This window comes from Aethalodelphis obliquidens, unplaced genomic scaffold, assembly GCF_003676395.1.
Source record: "Aethalodelphis obliquidens isolate GAN/ISIS:26980383/991018 unplaced genomic scaffold, ASM367639v1 scaffold2, whole genome shotgun sequence".
Lineage (NCBI taxonomy): Eukaryota > Metazoa > Chordata > Mammalia > Artiodactyla > Delphinidae > Aethalodelphis > Aethalodelphis obliquidens.
Window position 1 is genome coordinate 6,230,608 of NW_020837946.1, and position 15,022 is coordinate 6,245,629.

General features: G+C 45.6%; 1 protein-coding gene across 1 annotated transcript in view; it reads right to left on the reverse strand.

The window, feature by feature from the left end:
• TRPM8 (transient receptor potential cation channel subfamily M member 8) overlaps positions 1 to 15,022 on the reverse strand; it is a 90,556-nt gene that overhangs the window by 39,906 nt on the left and 35,628 nt on the right. Inside the window, exons 9-15 of the mRNA XM_027117662.1 lie at positions 13,735 to 13,837; positions 12,283 to 12,401; positions 8,184 to 8,474; positions 6,548 to 6,643; positions 4,709 to 4,838; positions 2,742 to 2,887; positions 169 to 281 (exon numbers count right to left, since the gene is read on the reverse strand). Coding sequence (XP_026973463.1) covers positions 169 to 281; positions 2,742 to 2,887; positions 4,709 to 4,838; positions 6,548 to 6,643; positions 8,184 to 8,474; positions 12,283 to 12,401; positions 13,735 to 13,837 — 998 coding nt within the window. The remainder of the gene's footprint in view (positions 1 to 168; positions 282 to 2,741; positions 2,888 to 4,708; positions 4,839 to 6,547; positions 6,644 to 8,183; positions 8,475 to 12,282; positions 12,402 to 13,734; positions 13,838 to 15,022) is intronic.

Here is a 15,022-nt window from a genome sequence, read left to right on the forward strand (position 1 = left end):
CACACACAGATGCATGTACACACATAGATACATGTACACACACAGATGCTTGTACGCACACACAGATGCATGTACACACACATGCATGTACACACACACAGGTGCTTGTACACACACAGATGTATGTATACACACACTCATACACGATTACGTGCCTTGGTTTCATACCTAAATGATACAAAGCCACAGCCCACCAAGGGTATAATAAACAGACACAGGATAATCTTCCAGTTCTTGGTGTCTCGGGAAATCTCTCCGTACCATTGCTTGGAAAGAAAATTCTACAGGAAACAGAGACAGAGGACACAAGTCCTTATTAATGCAATGACATGCTGGATGGTGTGCGACCTTTCTTCCCAGCCCTCAAACCTCTCCAAATAAATAACTCTCTGAATTAAGATCTTTATTCTTTTATATTAGTTACCTGGATTTTAAGGGGCTATGATTCAACCATATAAAATTCTGTTTGATTTTCAGTCCTTTTCTATGTTGGGTTCTGTGAACTTTAAAACAGAGGTTGTATGAGTCCAAATTCACTAAACCTATGAATTTTAACCAACTCTAATTCTTACTGTGTACGTTTAAACAAGCACCTCTGTAGCTCCTTTTCCCTGAAAGATCACAAATTCACACGACATCCAGTGCTGCCTGCGGGGCCCCAAGGATTCATTTCTGGAGGCAGACAGGTGACACCTGTCAGGACACTGAAAGGAAGTCGGCAAGAGAGAGACCACTGGTGTCTCAACACCCATTTGAGCTAAAAAGGCATGGAAAAGCTTTCCCCAGAACGTATCAGCCCCTGAAAGGTGGAACAGGGCCTCCCACAAAGGCAGGAATTAGAAATTCGTTTTGTCTCTGACAACAGCACTGAAAGTCAACACAGAAGGGGTGGGCATAGGCTGGGTCACACAGAAGGACCCCGCGGCTCTCAGAAAAGATCGTATTGGGTATTTCCTGGTGATCTGGTGGTTAGGACTCCACACTTTCACTACCAAGGGCCTGGGTTCGATCCTTGGTCAGGGAACTAGGATCCCACAAGCTGCACAGCACGGCCAAAAAAAAACCCCACAAGAACAAAAATATTATGCCAATCAGAAGGGACTGGTGTGTCTCCGTGGCAGAGCAGGGGGGACCTGAGGCCTTCCCAGCACTGTCTGGAGGGCTGGGACCCGGGGGCCCCATCCATACCCCGGCGCATCCCTCCAGGAGAGGACGGCTCCTCCCGAGAGCCCTGCCCCACTCTGCCTGGGCTTCTGGGGCCGGGCGTGTAGTTGGCTCTTGAGGGGCAGCCCCCAGGGAACCGCAAACTGCAGTTGGTGGGTAGGTGCTCAGATGGGCACCACTGGGGCAGGAGGCATGAAGCTCCCAGAAGCCCCCAGAAGGCAACTTCTCCTTAGCATGCCTGTGTCTGCTTCCTTCCCTTCTCTTCCCAGCCTCTCGGCCTCCACTCCCCTCACGCACCTCCTGGACTCACGTCCAGCATAAACTACTTGCAGTCAAATCCTTGTCTGGCGGTCTGCTTCTGCGGGGCACACCGAGACAAGTAAGGTCCCGACCCTTCCAGGGTGATGAGCCCACCAGGTCATCACCAAACGGCACCACGAGGCCCTCGGTCACAGAAAGCTCCCGCACTAGCTCGGCTTCCATGGCCACCAGCGACATCTGACCCCACACGTCAGCCTGCCCAGAGCAACCACACTCCCTGGTCCCACGGGCCGGGCAGGGAGACTTTCCATAAACATCGCTGAACCGGCATCTGGTGGAAACCGTCGGGCCTGGTGAACTTGGACGGGAGCATGAGTCAACCTCCCCAGGGCCCAAAGCTCTGGGACACCTGCAAAAAGGGGTCTGGGGGCTAAGAAGCTGTGAGCAGAGCCATGAGCAGAGCGAGGCAGCCATGGCAGCCGGCCGGGTCTCCCAGGCAACCCTGACCCCAGCACTGGCCTCCCTCCAGCCCACTACGACACAGAGGCTACACCAGAACAACAGCAAGGCTCCCTGTGTGTCCCTTGTCATCCATGACCACACTCACTGAATCCACTTGGCTGCAGTAGCAAACGGATTCTTTTGTAAACACTGTGCCAGTTATTGGCTGCATGGAATAATGGGAAGTCCGTAAGACGGGCAATCATCATGGGATCAAAACCCAGCCCTGCCACTTCCTAGCAACCTGGGGAACATTCCAGAACCTCTCCGAGCTCCTGAGTCCTCCTCAGTAATATGGGATGATGTCGACCCGCACACGTGCTGTGAAGATGAAGCGTGGTCGCGTGTACCAGGGCTACGCAGACGAGTGTCAGTCCTTCCGTCTCTCCCCCATCTTCCTCCCCTTCACACCAGACCCCTCCACCTGGGATGGTGGGTGGGAAAAAATCTCCCCTCCGAAACCTGAGATACCAGGTGCAAACTGCTGTTAATGTAATTTGGGGCAGGAAACGTCTACACTGGCTGAACCCACTTCATACTAGTTTCTCTGCTGCCATTACTACTAGTAATAGTTCTAAGAGTAACAGCTACCATGAAGGGCTGGCCCCACTCACATATTACCTCATTGAATCCTCACAGCAACCCTTCCTTTACCCCCTATTATGCCCACTTTACAGATAAGGAAACTAAGGCTCAGAGAGTTCATGTAACCCGGCCCCTCCCTACACCTAGTTAGAGATACACTGGATCCAGAGACCCAGCTGATGGAAAGGCCCATTTCTGGGCATGATGTTTGGTGACTGCATGTTCTTTACCTGGACCCCGGGCTGAGCAATGAAATGCTGGTCCGTGGCCTCCACCGCCAGCTCCAAACAGCTGCTTCCGCCCCAGGCTTCACAGGAATAGACCAGCAGCTGTTCCGCCAAGTCTTCGTCGCTGCTGTAACACTCCGTGAACAGCTCTAAGTGACATTGTCCCCAGAGAGAGGGAAACGGGAGGCAGGGCTGGCCAGTACACAGAACTTCCCCCCCACCCACCCGGGCCCACCAGCCAAGCCCTGACTTCCATGAAAGCCTGGCTGTGAGCATCCTGGATTATAAAAGGCAAAGAGAACACCAGGACAATATAATTCTCTACTGAACAAAGGGACCTTCTTCGGGCAACCCGCACACAGCACAGCGCCTCCTGGCGGCAGGTGTCCAGAAATGCCCACTGAATTGAGCTGCAGTGAACATGGAATGCCCTCTCTGGTGGGGTTCAGCCACTGGGGAGGGGAGCCAGACCCTGAGCCCCCCTCCATCTCATTTACCTCTGTGCTTTTTTGGTGAGGTTCTTTGCGGTTAAGGCACAGTGCAAAAAAAAAAAAAAGCCAAAATGACGTAATAAAAATCACTGGCCCAGGGCTTCCCTGGTGGCGCAGTGGTTAAGAAGCCTCCTGCCAGTGCAGAGGACAAGGATTTGCGCCCTGGTCCGGGAAGATCCCACATGCCGCGGAGCAACTAGGCCCGTGTGCCACAATTACTGAGCCTGCACACCTAGAGCCCATGAGCCACAACTACTGAAGCTCATGTGCTACAACTACTGAGCCCGCGTGCCTAGAGCCCGTGCTCCGCAGCAAGAGAAGCCACCACAATGAGAAGCCCACACACCGCAACGAAGTGTAGCCCCCGCTCGCCACAACTAGAGAAAGCCCACGCACAGCAACGAAGACCCAACGCAGCCAAAAATAAAATAAATAAAAAGTTTAAAAAAAACTTTAAAAAAACCCAACAACACTGGCCTACTGCATTGAGGGTGTGCTTATATTTTGAGACCTTATGACAAACAGATTGGTGTGTAGCTCCTCAGAGAAAATCCTTTAAAAGTCAAAATGCTCGGAGCCATTGCCCAGCTGAAGTCAATCCAAAAACAATGCAATACCTTGAAACTTTTAATATAGTAGAAGAAATAATCAGACACCTTTTTCCCAACACAGAGAGGCTAAATGCATGAACATTTCTTCATTAGATCAGACAACAGACAAACACGCCTGCATTTTGCAACGTGCCACCTTGCAAACTGAAAACTCCCCAGTGGAAAGAAGAAAACTGAGCCGGCCTAAAATTCTCTGTTGCTGCGAGGCAACTGGTCCTGGATTTCTCACAGTCCCGCGGGGTCCGGGCCCTCTGAGCAGGGGCGATGGCAAGCCGTGTCAAGGGCAGGTGAACAGCGAACAGAGGACAGATGTTTCAGGAGTGTCACACTCAGCGGGGCCTCTGCCCTCTTCTGTTCCAGGTGATGAGAAACATCGCCCTGGAGGGGAGCTGGGCAGCTCGCCTGTTGCCTTGGGTTATAGAAGCTCTGAGCCTCCTAAGTTTGTGGAGATGTGGGACCACCAACACCGGCCCTTATTCACGTGACCTCGTGGGGAATCGAGGCATGGGGACCAACCCAAGATGCCACTCTGGCTGCTGCCTTTGCCATTAGTAGTAAACCATCTGTGTCCCTAACCCAGGGGTCTGGGGTCTTCTGTCAGTATACGTATAGGAAGCTGGCAGGCTAACCTGCTAGCTTGCCCATCAGGTAAAACCTCACCCGTGTCAAGGTTTCTGAATAGCATCCCCAAAACAAAACACCCCAAGGCTTCCCTATGGTGCTGAGTTACTTAGACCTGGCCTGGGTGTGGCCCTGGGCAGCTGTGGGATGAGAGAGCCTATATTTCACCACCTTCATTCTTGGAAAAGTCAGTAAATGCCACGTGGTGCGGCTGTGCCGGCCACGGCTCCCGTTCCCAGAGGCTTACCCACTGCTCGGGTCTCGTACTCGTTTGCCAATTCCTCGGACTCCCCTGCAGCATTGATGTCGTTCTTCACCTTGGCCAGAGTCTTCAGAAGCTTGCTGGCTCCCAGGGCTGCCAGAGTACAGCCCCTGGTCTTCCAGAGGGGTGAGAATGTCACAGTTAATTCGTAAGCCCTTGCAGTCGAGTCAACATCAAAGTCAGGCAAGCACAGATTGATGGCAAAAGCAGGAAGTGGTAAAAATCTGAACTGTTCATAATGATTCCCAGTAAAATTTGCAATGTGCACCAAGAGTCTTGAACCTGAATATACTCACAGTCTTGAACATGGAATTAACATACAAAAAAAATCAAGATAAATGCGTCACTAATTATTAGAAAAATGCAAATCAAAACTACAATGAGGTATCACCTCACACCAGTCAGAATGGCCATCTCCAAAAAAATCTACAAATCATAAATGCTGGAGAGGGTGTGGAGAAAAGGGAACCCTTTTGCACTGTTGGTGGGAACGTAAATTGATACAGCCACTATGGAGAACAGTATGGAAGTTCCTTAACAAACTAAAAATAGAACTGCCATATGACACAGAAATCTCACTACTGGGCATATACCCTGAGAAAACCATAATTCAAAAGGATACATGTACCCCAATGTTCATTGCAGCACTATTTACAATAGCCAGGACATGGAAACAACCTAAATGTCCAATGATAGATGAATGGATAAAGAAGATGTGGTACATATATACAATGGAATATTACTTAGCCATAAAAAGGAACGAAACTGGATCACTTGTAGAGATGTGGATGGACCTATAGAGTCAGTCATACAGAGTCATGTAAGCCAGAAAGAAAAAAACAAATATTGTACATGCATATACGTGGAATCTAGAAAAAATGGTACAGATGAACCTATCTGTAGGGCAGGAATAGGGACATAGACGTAGAGAACAGACATGTGGACACAGGGGTGGGACGGGAGGGTGGGACAAATTGGGAGATTAGGTTTGACATAAATACACTACCATGTGTAAAATAGCTAGCTAGTGGGAACCTGCTGTATAGCACAGGGAGATCAGCTCAGTACTCTGTGATGACCTAATGGGGGGGAAGGCGGGGAAGGGGGGGAGGGAGGTCTAAGAGGGAGGGGATGTAGGTATGCATATAGCTGATTCACTTCATTGTACAGCAGAAACTAACACAACATTGTAAAGCAATTATACTCCAATTAAAAAAACAAGACAAATGCAGGAGAAGCTGATAGTTAGACGTGGCAATGGGAAGCCTGATGACCCACCATCATGCTGTAACAGCTCAGAGGGGGAAATCGGTCAAGGACACGAAGACTGACAATTATAGTTAGTGAGAGTGTGTGTGTGAATCAATATTCAATACCTAATCTTAGGCTCTAAAAACAGAGAATGCAGCTTCTTTTCAACTGTTCATAAATCATTTATAAAAATCATTATGTGTGGAATCACAAAGAAAAGTCTCAATCATTTCCTAAAGCAGGCTTTGTACAGGCCCTACTTCCTGCCTATAATGCAAGAAAGCTAGAAATTAATTTTAAATCAAACTTTAAAACCTCCTCCACTTGGAAGACAATCACACATCCACACAAACCTAAGAAGCAGGTGCCTCCTGGATTACCCACCAAGCCCAGAACTTTCTAGGGACCTCCCCTCCCAAACACACCCCTGTTCACATGGAAACAGGCACAGCCATATCTACCGACATCAAATATTCCATTTTACTGAGGACGCTTTAGATTAGGTATGTGAGGTTTGAAAGGGTCAGAACGACCACCACCAAGCATACATCTGCCACAGACTTGGGCATTTACCTGCTCCCAAATGGCTCTGGAAAGTTCCTTCTTGTTCTGAAGAATGGCCCAGATGAAGAGTGCCTGCAGGGGGTGCCGAGTAATAGGAGACACGTCCTGGGAGGGATGAGAGCAGGGGGTCAGCACAAGCAGAGGGAGCATCGCTTTGGCAGACACACTAGTGTAAGAATGAAAACAGGGTCAGGGTGCCCTAGGAGAGCGCCCCCTGTTTGGAGGGCTCTGTAACTTGGCGTCTGAATCCATTCTCACAGAACCGTGATGTGAGTTTCAACAGAATCTCTGATCTATCATAAAAGACAACGTACAAGTAGATGGAAAGGTATAAAGGGTGAAAAAATGGGCTGACGGCAATTTAAAAACTGAATGACTTCTGACAGGCTGAAGAGAAGTTCTTCTCATCATCGAAATCTCTTTCTCATCTAGAAAAATCGTTCTAACTAAATTCTAACGTTCCAATAGTTGAAGTTCCATTATCACAATGTAAAACTGAAGTTATTTCTCTGGAGTGTTATTCAAAGTTACAATTCCTAATACATCAGCTAAGAATCCCAGCTCCCATTCAGCCTCCCGTATCTTCCAAGGGAACCTTTTCAGATAGAACTCTATGTATATATTCCTTTTAATCTTCCCTAAGGTTTTACCAATATCCAAAATGTTTCTGGCATAGTTATGGATACTGTAGAGAGTTTTAACATAAATAGCATCAAACAGCTTTTTAAACATTTCCAATTCCTTCAAACACCTAGCTCATTTAGACTTTTGCAACACACATGTAATAAAATTCTAAAACTATCAAAGATCATGACCTAGTTTGAGTTTTCCCAGAAGCGATCAAGCATTTGAGACAGGTAGTTTATTTTGGACAAGATTCCAGGAAAACCACTAGGAAATTGAGGAAATGAGATTGGAAAAGAAAGGACCAACAAGTTGTCACGGTAAATAACCAGAGATTAATCCCACTAGGCAACCCTTGGAGCCAGTGTAGGACACAGGTCTCAGAATTATCTCCTCTGAGCAGGGGGGTTGCTGAGGTATTTATACACCAACTTCTGGCAGTCACTGGGCTCTGACCAGAGCAGACCTTCAGCAAAGAGTTGCAGGTGCTAGAAACTGGGCGTGCCTGTGCTTAAAATAGGAAATCTTGAGAGAATATAAGTGGTATATCCACAACACCTTCTCAAATGGAAACCTGGATTATCTCTTTACAAAGATTCACTGCCCCTTTTATTCACAAAAGGAAACTCGGCAGTTCTCCTTTTCTTTGCATAGGTAGCAGAGAACTATTTTAGGCAGATCATGTCCAAAAGGCTAAGACATGGTCAGGCAGCCAGTCATTTTTCCCCGTTCCCTGCTAGATGCCTTCAGAAAGTGTGTCGCACCAAGCTTTGCAATTAGGAAATACTGCAATAACTAGTTGTAAAGATAGCACAAAGAATAAAGCAAGAAAATGCACCACTTGTTACCTCGCTAGGACTTGCTAGCTTAAATAAAGGCAGTAGGAAAAAATAACAACCCCAACATGTTAACTACATGACAGCAATGAGGTAGGGAACAGGAAAGATGGAAGTAGAGAGATTTTTTGAGGGAAGACTCAAGAGAGCAAAGAATTCAAGCAGACAACTGTGACAGTACACACATGGAACTCTACGTCTATCTCATCCCTGCTATTCCTGTCTTCCTTCCGGAAGCCTCTTCGCAAGTTAGCAACCAGTTTCCAGACGAACGTGAGGAGGGTGTCATTATAGGAATTCTTGGCAATCTGCAGGTTCCGATACACCAGGGTGCTGAAGTGATTGGCGAAGAGCTCGGTGAGGACGTCATTGGTGAGGAACTTCTGCAGGTTCAAGCCATTCTCCAGAAAGAGGCGGACAAACTTGGGTCTGTCCTTTATGAGAGCCATAAACATGACTTCCTGAAGGTCAGCAGACTGAGGAGAAAGAGCAGAGAGAGAATGCACAGCCTAAATCCAATCAAGAAAACAAGGCACCTTCCTTCTCAGACACATCGCATTTTCAACCATGAGGTAAATGAAATTTATCTTTTCAGTTGTAACACAATATTAGATGACAGCTCAAACATCGAGATGGGGGAAGAAGCAAGGTGGAATCTTTGAAATCAGCCAGATGTGAGCTTGGATGGGAACTGGTCTCTTGCTGTTGTAAAGTGGAGATAATGACACCCACATAAGGATGATGTTGAGGGACTTCCCTGGTGGTCCAGTGGTTAAGACTTTGCCTTCCAATACAGGGGGTGCGTGTTTGATTCCTGGTTGTGGAGATATGATCCCACTTGCCTCGTGGCCAAAAGACAAAAACATAAAACAGAAACAATATTGTAACAAATTCAATAAAGACTTTAAAAATGGTCCACGTCGAATAAAAATCTAAAAAAGAAAAAATTACGTTAAAAAAAGGGATGATGTTGATCAAGAATTGATCCCAGTGCCTGGCATAAAGGAAGCACTCGCTCCATTAGGGGGCAGGGGGCTCATGGTACAGCTCACACCATTTCTCTGAGGTCTACACTGGACACCAATTGTGACCTAACCACCAGCCAACTTTTCCTTCTGTGCCATGGGGTTGCCCCACTGCCCTTCCCATGCCATGAGGCAAGTGCCTGGTCATGTTACATAACCATGAGTCACTGGAACACTTGACAGTGATACCTGGTTATTATTTATCTGTACCTCTACTGTCTGGGCTCCTGGTAATCCTTATCCCATAGAAGCTTATTAAGCATCTTAATAAAGATAATTAACGTGTACTTCAGACACAAACCCGTGGTCCACGGGCCACACCAGCTCTCAGATATGTTCTGATGGTCCTCCATACTATTTCTTACAATTTTTTTTTTTTTTTTTTTTTTTTTTTTTTTTTTTGCGGTACACGGGCCTCTCACTGTTGTGCCCTCTCCTGTTGCGGAGCACAGGCTCTGGACGTGCAGGCTCAGCGGCCATGGCTCACGGGCCCAGCTGCTCCGCGGCATGTGGGATCTTCCCGGACTGGGGTACGAACCCGTGTCCCCTGCATCAGCAGGCGGACTCTCAACCACTGCGCCACCAGGGAAGCCCTATTTCTTACAATTTGATTCAGTTGCCAATATTAAAAATTAGACAGTTCATAAAAATCCACATTGCCAACATTAAAATCCAGATTCACAAGTAAATACCAGAAGCTCTGACAACACAGAGAACCGTCAGTTGGAGCCAACTGGGGCAGCTCCAGGAGCCTGGGCACTGTAGCTCTGAGCCCCCCCACTAGCCTCGCGGCGGCTCACCCAGCCCACTGTCCTCACTTTAATTGTCTGAGCCCTGGTTCAGGGGAATATTCCCTGCCAAGGGCAGCATTAGCGGTTTCTGTTTCTGTCTGATGTTGGTCTCTCCAGGATCACACATTGTCTGCAGAGCCAACTGCCAAGGGTCCCTTGAGTCCCCCCACTGTGGCTCCAGGCGGGACAGGGACAAAAAGAGGTGGCTGCCCTGATACCCTGCACTGCTAACAAGTTCCCAGGTTACTCATGCTGCCCCGGGTCCAGGGACCACCCTTTGAGAGCCACTGGCATGTGGAGAAGAGAACAGCTTTGCAGTCAGACACACGTTTGTTTCCAAACCTTGGTTCTACCGTTACCTTATATGCGACCTCGAACAAGACTGTGTCTCAACCTCAGTTTGCTCGTCTGTAAAATAGGTGCTTGTGGGGATGAAATGAGATAACACAGGTCAAGATGCCTTCGGAGATTCAAGTTCGGAGCAGGCCCTCAAAAAACCATCAGAATGGCCCTCCTGTGGTACCCATGGAGCCCTGGCTTCTTAACCAGCAAAATGAGATAATCCCTGTGATGGCTGGCGTGACGGCCAAGTGAACCAGCACAGTGAAGCTGCTTTGTGCACTACAGAAGGTTATGCAAAGATCTTTAGCTATTTTTAAACAAAGACTTATATACGGCTTAATATGTGCCAGTGTTCTAAGCACTTCAGAAATATTATCTGATGTAATCATCATAACAGTCCAGTGAGGTAGCTACCACTATTATTACCATCTCTGTTCTCAGATGAGCAGCGGTGTGCTGGTAAATACTTTACAACCAACATTCTGGAAGAAAATAATAAGCCCCGATTTGTAGTATTTGACCATTGATTGCTACAGTGTAAATGCTCCCAACGGGGCCAGTCTTCGGCTACCATGTGACATCACTGAATGCACAACTGGGACCCAACACAGAGTAGCAAGTGTGGTGTTTCCAGAATGCAGATACGATAGACATAACCTCCAGGGTATAGATCAGAGTAAATGTAGGAGAAGAGTTAGAAAGGGACGAGTTTGATTATTTATTGCCTTTGTTTTTAATAAAATTTATTTAGTTCTAAGAGTATAGTATTTGATTTTTAATGACTGTATTTAACAACAGACTCAAAAAACCCTAAAAATTTTAGCAGTCAGCTCTTGCTAAAACCAGTATGAACTGACCCCAATTCACCACTGTACAAGGAAACTGAGGAAGGTTAAGGAACTTGCAGAGGTTAAGTCATGCAGATGGGCTGGCTCCAGAGTCCATCCTCTCAACCATTGTGTCCTTCACTCAACTACCTTTAGCTGAGTTAATAAAATTAAATGTACTATTCAATGCATGCCTGAGTTTATGTTTATTTGTACCATCTGATGTCACTTAAATAGAACATTTCACACACAGGGGTTCATTTCTGAATCAATTACCTAGATCTACAAACAGGTCTGTTTTCCCTCAACTAACTAAAGGCTTGCCATGTGAGACAGGGCTCATTATACTGCAAAAACCAAAGATAATGTTTGCTAGGGGAATGAATAATTTAAAAACCCATAAGCCATGATTTTATTTGGATTCTACTCTTAAAATTGATCACATGTAAGGACAACTGAAGTCTGCATCTTTGATTATACAACGATAGGCCTCAAAGTGTTTTCACTGCCCACCAGTGACTGAAGAGCTTAAAACAGAGAAGGCTCCACCTTGCAGATCCAAGTGTGATGGTTTATAATTGTTCCTACAAAACAGAGCTCCTAAGGCGGATCTCACTTTAGTTGTACCCAAGAGGATGCTGCTGGAAAATGCAGTCTTACAACTCTCATCAAATTCAAAGTGAGAAAAGTCACTCTACTGGAAAAAAATACAGATTTTCTGGACATACAACTTCCATATTGGAGGTACTCGTTTGCCTGGGGGAGTCCTGATTTTCTAACTCTAAGATATTCATTGTATGTCTTTAATCAACTTGTTCTATTTTTCTCTTACGTGTCTCACTACTGACAATTCTCTTATGAGAACTTGGCTAAGAAGGTGGGGCAGGGCACAAAATGAGTACCGCTGTCTGGATTTTTAGTTGAGTTATTTTTGATAAACCCCTTTCAATCATCCTGCACTTAGTTTCCCCACATTTCTGTCCATCAACTCCTAGGAGGAAATCTGCACCTCAACACCTCAATGGAGAATCGCCTCTCATATCACGGCGGGGGAGCTATAAACTTTGGATGGTAATGGTGGATTGATGTTACCTTACGTTAGTGTATTTATTTTTATTATCTCTTTGCAAGCAACCTACTAAGTCAATGTTATTATCCCCGACTACAGATGAGGAAAGTGAGTCTTGGCAACACTGATGTACCAGGACAGGACAATCTTGTACAATATTCAAGGGCAAAGACCCTGTCAGAAATGGACCAGACCTGTCACTGGATAACCCAGGAGGGCTTCCTATGTACCTCCCACCGGCGGTCATTGGTGAAAATCTCATCACTGGCTAGGTCCAGCTGGTTCCACTCCAGCAGAAGCTTCAGCTGCCCATTCCAGTTATCCTTATCTTGTTCATTGGTGCTAAAGGCTGTAAGAGGACAGGGAAAAAAAATCAACTCACCAAACACCCAGAAACAAGAGAGTCAGAACCATTACATATGGCCAATTATCAGAGCCGTTTATCAAAGGAGATTCTAAGCATGTTATCTTAGAATCAGACACTCAGAGCTGTCATTTCACGGACAGTTCATTTTCACTCCATCTTATCCATATTCTATATGTCCCAAAGTATGTAATGTGGATCAATTTAGGTGATAATATCTTTCCATTTCATATCCTAACAGTTAACTATGGTATATTGATATTTTTCCATAGATTCAGATTCCATAAATGTCACATTTCCAGGACCACATCTGACTTTTACTATATCTAAAGCTATGACATAATGAGCTCTATCATAACAATACTCCACTTGTCTTTTTCAGAGCTGATAACTTCTGTACCTATGTATCTCTACAGATATAGTCCCATTTTAATAAATATCCTTACAACCAAATTCCTGACCAGCACAGTAAGGATGATTCTAATAAATAGCTAAGGCTTAAAGTGCACTTCTCTTGTGCTTACTCTGCTCTGCATGCCTTAAATATATTCATCAGGTGGCTCAACTCTACGTGGCCTTTGCCAGGGGTCTATTTACTTCAGGTAATTCCACCTTGATGGGATTCTCAGACAGCAAAGTTCACACATGAGGATTTTAAAACTGAGGTTCATTCATAAGCATAGGAGACGTGTTAACCCCTGAAACTGAACGCAAAATTATCTATGTGTGTGTGCACGTGTGTACACAGATGTGGAATCCTAGGACAGAGGTCCATAGCTTTTATCATATTCTCAAAGTGTCTGAGACTCAGAAAAAGATTCTAAACCACTGCTGGAGACAGCTCTTTGGAAAGCACTGTGATCATCTTTAACTGATATTTTGATGAAATAAAAATTCTTGTTCTGGGGGCTTCCCTGGTGGCTCAGTGGTTGAGAGTCCGCCTGCCGATGCAGGGGACAGGGGTTCGTGCCCCAGTCTGGGAAGATCCCATATGCTGCGGAGTGGCTGGGCCCGTGAGCTGTGGCCACTGAGCCTGCACGTCCGGAGCCTGTGCTCCACAACAGGAGAGGCCACAACAGTGAGAGGCCCGTGTATCACAAAAAAAAAAAAAAAAAGTCTTGTTTTCTTAAATATATACAACCAAGGAGATTTAACTCAGCAGGTCAACAGTAGTTATTCCAACTTCTAATATATGCTAATCAAAATTAAGTGCAAGATTATATTTCAGTAAAGCTGTTTTAAAAAATAAATGGAAGCCATTAAAAGCCACAGAAAGCAACACAAAGCTGAAACTTCTACAGGAGCTAATTTTACTCACCTTTGTACAATGCATAGGAGATAGCATTGCTCACAATCTCATCCCCAGCTTCTTCTATTTTAATAACGGTTAATAGGTGAGAACTTTCGAGAATTTCTTTGAGCTGGCAAGATTTAAAGAGCAGAGTTGTCAGCCAACTGATTTCAGGCACAAGGAGCATAAACTCTCTTTTGGTGAGGAATATTTTATTCCATTTTTTTAAAGACCACCTATAGGAACGTTCCAAATCTCCTTCCCTCTTCTACAGCACCTGTACCCACAGCATCTAATTTCTAAATTGGAATAGTGAGTCCTTGACCACCATGAGAATAAAGTACTGGCTCTACAAGGGCACATATATCAATAAGACCCTATCAAAAAGCTGAGAGAGGAACCCTCCTACATTGCTGGTGGGAATGTAAATTGGTACAGCCACTATGGAGAACGGTATGGAAGTTTCTTTAAAAACTAAAAATAGAGCTACCATATGATCCAGGCACCCCACTGCTGGGCATATATCCAGAGAAAACCATACTTCAAAAAGATACATGCACCCCAATGTTAATTGCAGCACTATTTACAATAGCCAGGACATGGAAGCAACCTAAATGTCCATCGATGGAAGAATGGATAAAGAAGATGTGGTACACATATACGATGGAATATTACTCTGCCATAAAAAAGGAATAAAATAATGCCATTTGCAGTGACACGGATGGACCTAGAGATTGTCATACTGAGTGAAGTCAGACAGGGAAAGACAAATATCATATGATATCACTTATATGTGGAATCTAAGAAATAATGGTACAAATGAACCTATTTACAAAACAGAAATAGAGTCATAGATGTAGAAAAAAATTAGGGTTACCAAGGGGGAAAGGAGGGGCAGGAAAGATAAATTGGGATTGGCATATACACACTACTATACATAAAAATAGATAACTAATAAGAACCTACTGTGTAGCACAGGGAATTTTACTCAGTACTCTATAATGATCTATATGGTAATAGAATCTAAAAAAGAGTGGATTTATGTATATATATAATTGATTCACTTTGCTGTATAGCAGAAACCAACACAACATTGTAAATCAACTATACTCCAATAAAAATTAATTTTTTAAAAAAAGCTGAGGGCTCCTCTGGTGGCGCAGTGGTTGAGAGTCCGCCTGCCGATGCAGGGGACACGGGTTTGTGTCCTGGTCCGGGAGGATCCCTCATGCCGCGGAGCGGCTGGGCCCGTGAGCCATGGCCACTGGGCCTGCGCGTCCGGAGCCTGTGCTCCGCAACGGGAGAGGCCACAACA